Source organism: Plasmopara halstedii (genome assembly GCF_900000015.1).
Source record: "Plasmopara halstedii genome assembly, contig: Scaffold_410, whole genome shotgun sequence".
NCBI classification, from domain to species: Eukaryota; Oomycota; class Peronosporomycetes; order Peronosporales; family Peronosporaceae; genus Plasmopara; species Plasmopara halstedii.
Window position 1 is genome coordinate 392,172 of NW_020187331.1, and position 10,916 is coordinate 403,087.

The window sequence follows — 10,916 nt, forward strand, 5'->3', positions numbered from 1 at the left end:
CCAAGTAGCTAAGCTAAGGTCGGTGATCTTCGTTCTATATTTAAAAAAATCTTCCAATCATATTGTGAACTGATTTTTTTTGTAATACGCCGCAAAGCCGCTTATATCCAAGTCTATACCTATCTAGATAGAAAACCTGATTAAAATGCATCCAGCCACGTACTTGCTACTTGTTAAGGTGTAGCCACGACATTGTGTGATTACTACGTCTTGTGTAACCCACACTCTTGTGTAGTCACACCATCTTGTGTGACCCACCCCTTCATACTAGATTTCGTGTAAACCCGTTACATTCTCCCTGCGAACACCCACAACTCATATCTAACAGTCCCCTCGAACGAGACTCCCACGTCTAGGACACCTCTGCATCCCCAGGACCTTCTGCGCGTATTCTCTATTCAGTGAGCCCTGTGTCTAGAACACAAAAAGCACTCGGCCTCGCTAATTCCAAGAGACCCCGCGGGCGGGGCCATTCTTCGTCTCCTGCACGCTGTGCAACTTCGGATAGCACGTCCGCGACTTCAAGGAAAGCACATCCCAAGCCCTCGACAATCGAGCACCGCGCCCGTCACGAACGACGGATTGCCTCGTCAGGGATTAGGAGGAAGTCGACTTCGAGTCGGACAGGAATTGAAGAAGTAGAGGGCGAAGTGAGCCAACGACGCGACGTGAGCCCTGGCTTGAACGTTGAGGAAACAGTGTCTGTTTCTCGACCTCTCGACTTCCGGGGGAAGTGGTATCATTATCAATGATCTGGACGAGGCACAGAGAAAGCACTTGGATGTTGTCCACAGGGCGGCTATGCGCGCGCATCCATGGTTGGTCCCTCACCCTCGTGTGAATACGGCTTCCGCTCGGCGGATCCCGCTAAAGAAGCGAAGGGCGCGTTTACTCGATCGTTGGACGTCTACGTGGTTGGCCACAACACAAGCTGAACTTGACGAACGGAAAGCTCTGCGAGCTCTCTTTTTGGTTCCGCAAGAAATCCCGTTGGAAACGTACCGCGCTCAAATTCGCACTCAAACAAGAGGCGCGCCTGTACCCGCGATATGGACGATTCTTGAGGTGCTCGCCCCAGGCGAAAACGCTACAGAAAACTTTTTGATCGATGGGTGCAGCGGCACCGGAAACTTTCCTCGCTGACCAACTTACAGCGGAGCCACAAATTGGTGGACGTGCGCGTGGAACGCCATCTCCGGTTCAAGTTTGCCAAACTAAAGGCGCGTTGCCGCCTGCCTTTGTATTGTCGCCCTGCAACGTATAGATTAATCCATCACGCCCCCGCGAGCTCTGTGGTCTCTCACACGGGTGAGTTGCGACCACAACAGCTCAAGGCCATACCATGAAATCAGATCATGGCCCTTCGACCTCCCTGGCTATTGCCGAGAGCGGGGCGTACGTAGACGCAGTATATCATAATCCCTCCGATCATAGGCGCCGACGACGTCTGGGCAGTCTTGCCGAGGTGGCACCTGAAACTCTTATAGGTTCTTAACTCCGTGATGGCGGCGTCAAAGGCACGCGAAAATTAACAAGCCCGTTCACGTAGGACGGCGCGTAGCCGGTAGACGCATAAACATCATTGTTCAGAGCGAACCCTACAAGTGGCAGCATGGTGCACCAGCGCCTCGGCGTCTCAGCGTAGATGCCGCAAAAGATGTCTTTGATGACGCACTTTGCATGGTCAGTCTGACCATCGCTCTGCTGGTGGTCCGCTGTTAACATAGTCTACTTGATACCCACCATCTCAAAGATCGTCGACCAGAACATCCCAGTGAAGCGTGGGTCTCTGTCGGAGACTATTGACTCCGGGGGGTTCATGTCGTCGAAAGACACGGTTCGCAAACAGCTTCGCTGTACCCACATCATCGTTGGTGTCCGGCACCACTGCAAGATGAGCAATCTTGCTCAAACGGTCGACGAAGACCACCACACCCATGTTGCTCGCCGAATCCCTTCGGCAGGCCAAACACAAAGACCATACTCATGGACTGCCAATACCCGGAGGTTAACGGTAAAATGGACAGTGGTGCCGCCGCATTCGATGAGGGTTTCACCCTTTGACACATCCCACACACGCGCACATACGAACTCGCCCATTTTACAGTTTGGGCCACCAGTAGTGGCAATTCACATAGCTGTAGGTCTTCTCACGACCGAGATGACCACTGAGTGGGCTTCGTTGATTATACGGTACTTCAACTTTTCATCCTGAGGAACCACAAATCGTGGCAAATCCGTCCAGTCGGTGCTGTAATATAGCAATTCATTTTTAATCGATTATCGGTGCGCCTGTGCACGCAGTCGCGACGACAACTTCCTGTCCGAGTTCCCGAACTCCTTGCTCCCAAGAGCCTGTACCACCGCTAGCTCTATGCACATATCATCACCCGCGTGTGCGATGCGGATCAAATCCGTCATGAACGACGTCACTATCGTGACGTGAGCAAGCTCATTATTTGGACTGCATGAAAACGTATCAGCCAAAGTATTCTGTTTTCCTGACTTATACTTCACCTCGAAGTTATATTCTGTGCTAGAGGTGATACGACTGAGTCGCAGTCAGTAGTGACGCATGATCTGCGTAAATCACGATCGGCTTGGAGCCAAGCAGGTGGACCCTGAACTTGACAAGTGCATACTTGCGTTCTTGGCGTGAACTGGGTAGCTTTTCTCTGCAGCCCTGAGCTGACAATATTCCAACGCGATCACCCGATCCCGCCACTCCGCATCTACTTACGGCAGTGCACAGCCGACTCAAAAGTCCGAAGCGTCACAGTCGACACAAAAAGAACGATCGGGGTATGGCAACGCCAGTATTGGTGAATGAAGGAGGCTTTTTTTACCCTGTCAAAAGCCTTCCGATGCTCGCTGTCCCAACACCTTTCCGTATTCTTTTTAAGAAGATCGGACAATAGCCGAGCCATTTTCGCGAATTGTGCGCTAAAACTGTGCGAGTTGTTGGCGAGGCCAAGCCACTTGCGCATGTTTTTTGTTTTTTTGAACCCACCAGTCCACAATGGCCTTGACCTTAGCGGAACCCGCTCGAAGGCCACGATTCCCAATGAAGCACCCTAAAATGGGAAATCTACCGCGCCGAATATGCTCTTGTCTGCATTAACAGACGGCTTTTTCGTGCGCATGCACTCGAGCACCACTCTCAAATGGGCAATGTGGTTCTCTTCATATGTCCTCCCGTGCTCCACACGACTGTGGACGAAGATGTCGTTGAATTATGTCTATGCATACGCCCAATGGGGCCTGAATAACTGCGTCACAAGACGATTATATGTTGCTGGTGCATTGGGCAACCCTTGGGGCATCATCAGTTCCTCCCAGAACACGCCGCTCGGAGTACACACCGCTGGCAGCAACATATCACTTGCTCTCATGAGCAATTGTGAATACCCATCGACACTGCACTTTGCACATCCAGCCATGTTGTTCTGGAGGACATATTTTCTAGGAATCGGCGTCTGTGCCGAAATGTCGGCAGCGTTGAGCTTATTGTAATCGTGAACGATACGCCACTCCCCGTTCGGCTTTCGGACACAAAACGTGGGAGTCGAAAAAAGAAACATAATCTCACACACCATCCCTGCGTTGTGCTTTGCACGAAAGAAGGCGTCATTGACGTCACACTGTCATCTTCTCAGTCTTGAGAAGACCTACAGCTTTGTGAGTTGCCACGACTGGTGACCCAAACTGAACAAAGGGAGGAGAACATATGTGCGCATGTGTGGGGTATGTTCAAGGGTGAAACCCTCTCCGAATGCGGCGGCGGCGCCGCTGGCGAGTTTGCCGGTACCCTCCGGTTGTTGACAGTCCATGAGTATGGACTTTGTTTTTGACCTACCGAAGGACTCGACGGGACACACGGGAGTCGTGGTCTTCGTTGTACGTTTGTGCAAGATGGCTCATCTTGCACCGGTGCGGACACCATCGACGGTATTGGTTCAGCGACACTGTTTGTGGATCGTTTCTTTCGACAACATGAACCCCCGGACTTAATCGTCTCCAACAGACTCCCATGCTTTCCTGGCTTGTTTTGGTCTAGAATCTTCAGGGTGCTGGATATCAAGTTGACTATGTCAACAGCGGACCATCTGCAGACCGATGGTCAAGCTGAGCACGTGGATCGCGTCGTTGAAGACGTCCCTCGCGGCGTCTGCTCTGAGACGCCGAGGCGCTGAAGCGCCATATCTACGTGAACGGGCGCGGTTGTCCTCGCATCTCACTGACGCTGCCATCGCATGGTTCAGGGCTTGATGGAAGGGAATAGCTGAGCGGCTGCTGATGTTAGCCCCATCACTGTTCGTAAGCAAGTCAATGACGTTTTGTATAGGTAGACAGAAAGTCATCGACTTGTTTACGACACGTTCGCGTTGCAATGATTTAAAGTCAAGAAATGCAGCCGGTAGAAGCAGAAGAAAAGCTGAAAAGTTTCATAAATGCTCAAAACCTTCTCACACATGCAAAATGTGCTGTCTATAAGATATTGTTAGTTGGATTTTTTAAGGTCATGGCTAAGTTAGGCCTTGCGTATACGCTGAAACAGATGCACACCCACTCGATGTTTTATATGGGTGCGCTCAAGCCGTACAGGGATCCGGCGCGAGTGAACGCGGAAACGTTGTGGCGTCCACAGGCGCTCGTGCATCCAAAAGCTGGACCAGCAACTGGTATTGAGCATGGAGTGCAACGATTGCCATCTCCAGCGGTCCCAGGCGCTCCACAGTCGCACGTAGTGACGCATTTGTCTGCTCGGCGGTTAGGAGCCGCTCCGACAGAGTGCGATAGTCCTCAACTTGAGGCAGTCGGTGCACAAAGTGTTCCAAGCACTCTATGTCCCCCGCACATCAGTATACGACCCCAGCATGTTGCTCAGCGGACCCTTGATCGCGACGTACCTTGTCCTCACGAGCTCGAAGATCACCGGACAGCGATCAATCCAGCCGTCATCGTCCGCCGCTGACTTCTTCTCGACGAGAACGGTGGCGTCTACTATCACGTGGAACTTCTTGTGGGGCGACGTCATCAACAAGGTTAGTTTCAATATTTTGTGAAGTGGCGGGGATAACCCGACTCCGAAAACTCGTGAGAGCTTTAGATGCCACTTCGGCTAAACTCCCCAGACGTCGTTGACGGTTTTGATCAGTGGAATCATGATGCTCCGCGTTGTCGTACGCCCCGCGCTTCTCAGCATTAGCCGAAGAGCCATGAGCTGAGCTCACGCTATGGCCCTGAGCTGCTGTGGTCATTGACCCGTGTAAGAGACGATAGAGCTCGCGGGAGCGTCATAGATTAATCAATGACATTGCAGGGTAACAATCCGAATAAGGTCGGCGACGCGCTTTTAGTTTCGCAAACTTAAACCGGAGATGGCGTTCCTCACGTGCGTTTACCTCCCTGTGGCTCAACGGTAAGTTGCGCAGCGAAGAAGGTTTCCGGTGCCGCTGCCCCATCGCTCAAAGAGCTCATCATCATCTGCAGCTGTATCGCGAGGAGTAAGCAGCACAGGGATCGTCCGCATTGCGCCTCCTCTTTGAGCACGAAAATGAGCGTGTTGGGATTTCTTGAGGTACCAAGATGCGAGCTCGCAGAGCTTTTCGTTCGTCAAGCGCGGCTTGTGTAGTGGCCGGGGCTCGACTACGTAGACGCCTAACGGTCGAATGATAACGTCATTCGTTTCAGTAGGGGATTCTGCCAAGCGGAAGCCATATTCCACACGAGGGTCTGGGACCGACCCTGGATGCGCGCGCATAGCCGCCCTGTGGGTGATGAACAAACCAATATTCGTGTAACTGTAGCACACAAGACATTTGCAGTAGTCTCATTGGGTAACAGTACAGTTGTTCCTGCGACGTTGTCGATCCCTAAGTTTTGCATCGCTCCATTCCGCTCCGGTGCCGATCGTCATGCAGGTATTTGATAACAATAATGCACGGCACAGAGCTATATGCAGACTGGCGCCGATATTCAGAATTCGTGGAGCTGATCAAGACGTGCAGCTTCCAACTGCTGTTCCAGTGCCTCGTCGAGGCGATGTAATGATACCACTCCCCGCAGAAGTCAAGTGGCCGGGAAACGGACACGGTGTCCGCAAGGTTTGGGCAGGGCTCATGTCGCACCTCGCCCTCCTCTTCTTCCCATCTTTGTCAAAGGATTGTCCGACTCGCAGTCGACCTCCTCCAATCCCGGACGAGGAAATCCGTCGTAAGCGGTGAGCGTGGTGCTCGATTGTCGGGGGCTTGGGATGTGCTTCCCTTGAAGCCGCGGACGTGCCGTCTGAAGTTGCACAGCGTGCAGGAGACGAAGTAAGGCTCTGCCCGCGGGCACTTTCGGAACCAGCAAGGCTGGGCATCTTTCGTGTCCTTGACACAACATTTATTGAGCAGAAAATGCGTGCAGAAGGTCCTCGGAATATAGAGGTGCCTCAGACACGCGATTTTCCACTATGCCAGAACTCTGAGCACAAACCAAGCCTTTTAGACTCAAGAGAGTGCACAGGGGTGGAGAAGGGGTTTCCCTTTCCCCAGGGCAGAAAAAACGACATCAAAGTCAGAAAATCGTCTCAATAAGATCGATGGGGCGCTACCGGGGTGACACTGAGTTTCCTTTGAATTTCACATGCCATGGGGACTGAACCCATGAGATCCTTATTACTATCAAAGGAGTAAGAGCTTCGCAGTACTGATCATGATACAAGAAATCAGACGAAGTCGTCATGATATTCTTATATACCCTCAGCGAGTCAAGGATATTTGCGCGGTAACAAAGAATCGCGACACGTTTGCTAACATCCTACAAGAGAGTAACAAAATCCAACCAGTGTGGCAAATACTGGCAGATAATACCATGATAAGAGAGCCCAAGGTTCTTATGAACCTGAATGTAAAGTTTAAAGACCCTGATAGTCCAGGGCTAAGAAGAGCTCCAGGCTGTAGAACTTTGGTGAGTCGTGTTCTCACCTCGGTCACTCTGTCGGACTTCGGGATACTCAAGGCGTTCCTACAAATTTCATGGGTGATATCACTGTAAGATATATAAATTCTGATATGGACGCGGTCAACAACTCCGCGAGCAAATACAACGAGGAATATCTATTAGAAAGGCCTCGAAGCGTTAAGCTGATAAAGACGGTACTCGGTTGAATGTAAATTACTCAAGGACTAGTCGCGGAGACTGAGATGGTTTGGAAGAGGCAAGAGACGATCTTTGTGTGAATGACGAAGCTCTACACCGAATCAGTGATAATAACCTATCACGATAGGTCACACAGACTATAACAGCTGATGGAGCTGCCTATGTTGACTTTCTTCGTGAACGCTAAGACGCTAAATAGTGTGGGTAACGATGCTACATATAAGATCAGAAGTATCGAAGGTCTAGCTCCTGTGGCAACACAAGACATGGTGATCAATGGGCGGCGTCAATTTGAAAGGTGTGTGGTAGAAACTTAATTTCTCGCCGATGACCAGACGCCACAAGAATTTTCTAGACGTCGTTAATGTAATGCAGTAACCACAACGTGACGATTGTCTTGTACGGACAGGTGCCAATCTGTCGTAGTCACGGCCGACGGTGTATCTAGAATGAGGAAAAGTTACTGACAAGCAGGCCTAGCCAAAGGCCTGTAAGATTGTGGGAAGTGACCTTTCAGAAGTTGTAAAACGTTTCTGAGATTCCAAAGGAATCCTCCGCCATGAGCATAGAAAATCGTGAGAAGATCCTCTGATAGCGGGCTCACTGCAAGTTATTGAGGTATGTTGTCACAAAGCAAAGTAATCTCCTTCGCGAAAAGTGCGAAGTGATACTTTATTTGCCGAGTAAGGGTAGAATGGAATGGTGCGGGAACCAAAATTCGCATTAAACGACATTATTCTTTGTTCGGTAGCTTAATTGGAAGTGGTGACAACTTCATGATTACGGTTGAGCAACAATATCGCTCATGTGATTGTGCATAAAGTTGGCATATACTAAGCATCTTTAATAACCGAGGTACAGACCAGTAACAAGTGCTCTCCATCTATTGGTGGCTCAAACAGTCGGGATAATAATTTACTGCACTGAAAAAGCGCTTGTCAAGGGTTGCGTAGTACCTTTTCGCTTTCATGACCTCACACTTTTATGCTACATCAAGTTCATATTTACAACTGGCGGTTTGCATACAGTCCAGTCCGTCTGAGAGAATATACTGTCGACGACGTCGTTTAAACGTACGCAAGAATAAAAAAAGCTATGTAAATAGGCAATTGAAATTTGCATAGCGTCGGAAAGAGCCTAAGACATTACATCCAATATACTTAGGAGGCTTGCTACTGTGAAAGGCGTAGTTGGACTTCTTTCTCATCCAAATTTGGTGGTTACTGTGGACCGGATTATTGCTATGTATATCGAGAACCCAAAGGTTGTGTTACTACAATATGCCGATTTAGTGAACTTTGCCTGCACGTAAGTACGCGGTGCGAAATCTCCGACCGACTTGTTACAGAAGGGCGCCATAAAGCCAGGAGTTTTATTGAAAGTTCATGACGGGCTTATAAAAAACACCTATCCAAACGTCTCACACAGGGCAAATCATATCACGTCATAGATGAAGATACAAATTATGCTGTTGGCTGCGTGCTGTTTCAGTTTGTTGAGGTGAGTCGAGAGCAAGTAGTCCTGTTCCGGGCCAGGCCATTCGCTCTCAAAAAGGACTGTTCGGTTCGTTCACAGTACTACTGGCGATGACACATACAAGTGAAGCTCCTGGATTAGTTCTTCTGGTCTACGAGCGCAATAAATATTCCCCGGTGAGATCACATGGATCGAAAAATTCGAGGAAGCACTTCATCTCGTCTCGGTGAGGTAACTGATGCGCTTAGCGATAAGAGCGGTACAAGTGTCCTCCAAAGTACTGGTCCGCATCATCTCCATCCTGATGACCATACGGTTCAGACGTTCCATAAGAGTAATACGCATTTCAAGCACGCTACGCAATATAGCGTCACCCCGCCGCAAAGCTCTTGACGGGATCCAGCTCGTTACTAATGATCTCGACCTGTATTATCCAGATCATCTTACCCGTCTTCGAGCTTAAAAGTTTGCAAACACAGTTGTGTTAAGATAATCGACTGGATCAATCAAGGTCTGCCCGCTGCGCCGCGCATATGTGTGATATTAACTCAGCACTGCGAACGCCGGCAATGCCACGACGGACGGAGAGGTGCACAAAGTACATAAATCTTAACGTACGTCCATTATAATTTTTCTTATGCTCTACGGTAGCAAAAGGGTTTGCCTGTCGCAAAAACCGATCGAAAAATCTAAAATGAGTGCCACGACAAGGAGAATTCTGAGTCACGGGAGAATTTCCTGAAGGTATCTGAGGATTTCTAAGTCAAAGCCGTACATCTTATCTCTCATGCATCAATAAAAGAATGCTGTGATGCGACATCGTTTCTCATTTTGCAAAAGATCACTCAAGAGTTTTGAGGTGCCCCGTCAGCGCACACTCATAGCTGGCGAAAGCGTCAGCAATTACCGCATCTCTCCCTACTACCGGAACCAACTATAAACATAAGCATTTTCAGTAGTCAAGCAAGTGCGGCTCGCATCGAGATCTTCGGCGTCCAATGAGCCCATTTTGAAAAGCGGTGGGTGTAGTAAAAGTGGTTTGAGTAGCAATATGGTACTGTAGCTGCTATGATCTTGCCCCAGCTTTGCCACTTCCTTCTTAAGATGTGCTTACAATTTATCGCTCGACCCTGCGATGACTAGTCTTGCCCTTCAGCTGCAGCGGGGCTGTCGTAGTTTTTTCGCTTGTTGAAAGTTAAGCTAAAGTCGGTGACCTTCGTTCTACTTTAACCGGTAAGAGTGTAGCGGATCGCAATCCGCTCACTTCATGAGTAACCACAACCTTAACCCAAGGCAAATAAACTCTTATGTTCAAAATGTAAACGGTATTTCTTTGTTTTTTTGTGAAGGAGCCGCCTATATCTAAATGTAACGGGGTTACACGAACCCTAATAACAGGGGCGTGTGTGTCACACGATATGTGCATGGCGTGACCACACACCCGAACGAGAATACGGATCGGGGCTAGGTAATCAGTAGTTATGCATGTATTAAGATTTTACTATATATATTTAGTATATTTAGAAATATATACTTTTACATTAGGATAAAAAGATAAATAAAAATCTGTTTGGAATTTAAACTGTAGAGTCGATTAGCCTTGAGAAGGCAATAATCACTCTTGGAGTAAGCGGATTGCAATCCGTTTACTCATACTTGGTTCTTGTAAAGAACGAAAGGCGGGTGACCTAAAGTACGCTAAAGTACGCTTCCTCAAGCGTTTTGCTACGGCAGTCCCGCTGCAGCTTATCTGGAGTTTTTCCCATCTATATAGAAAAATAAAATTTAAATTCATAATAACTCCCGGCAGTCCAGCCACGTAGTGGCTTCCTGTTAAGATGTAGCCACATCATTGTGTGATCTCACCATCTTGTATGACCAACCCCTTCATACCACCCCGTGACACCCTCCCATCAAAATTGTGAGCACACACGATTTGCATTTAACTGTCGCCTCGAACGTTCTGAGCGTGTCACTTCATGATGAATCATTTGATTACATAACGGTTAAGCGCTTTCGTGCGTCCAACCTGCTCGATCGGCGATATGCCGCCAATCTTTCTCGGGCTTAAGCTCAATGGTGCTTGCCACCTTCGAATCGGACTCATACTGAGTGTCGTTAAGATGAATAAAATCGTTTCGAGTAACCTTGAGTGGGGCTCCAATTGCCGGTAGATATGCTTAACAATTCAACATAAAGTGTGACATTGCACACTACAGTGTACCGTTACTGTGACGGGGCACACGGCACCTTGCACAGAAGAAGCTTGACTTCCAAGAGTATACAAACTCTAA

General features: G+C 49.0%; 1 protein-coding gene across 1 annotated transcript; it reads left to right on the forward strand.

Moving 5' to 3' along the window:
• Nucleotides 1–7,295: 7,295 nt before the first annotated feature.
• On the forward strand, nucleotides 7,296–7,594 carry PHALS_09305 (uncharacterized protein; the record flags this gene model as incomplete). The annotated part of the gene is made up of 2 exons (XM_024724779.1): nucleotides 7,296–7,444; nucleotides 7,522–7,594. The coding sequence occupies 2 exons, from the start codon at nucleotides 7,296–7,298 to the stop codon at nucleotides 7,592–7,594; spliced, it is 222 nt and encodes a 73-aa protein (XP_024575622.1).
• Between the last annotated feature and the right edge of the window lie 3,322 nt (nucleotides 7,595–10,916).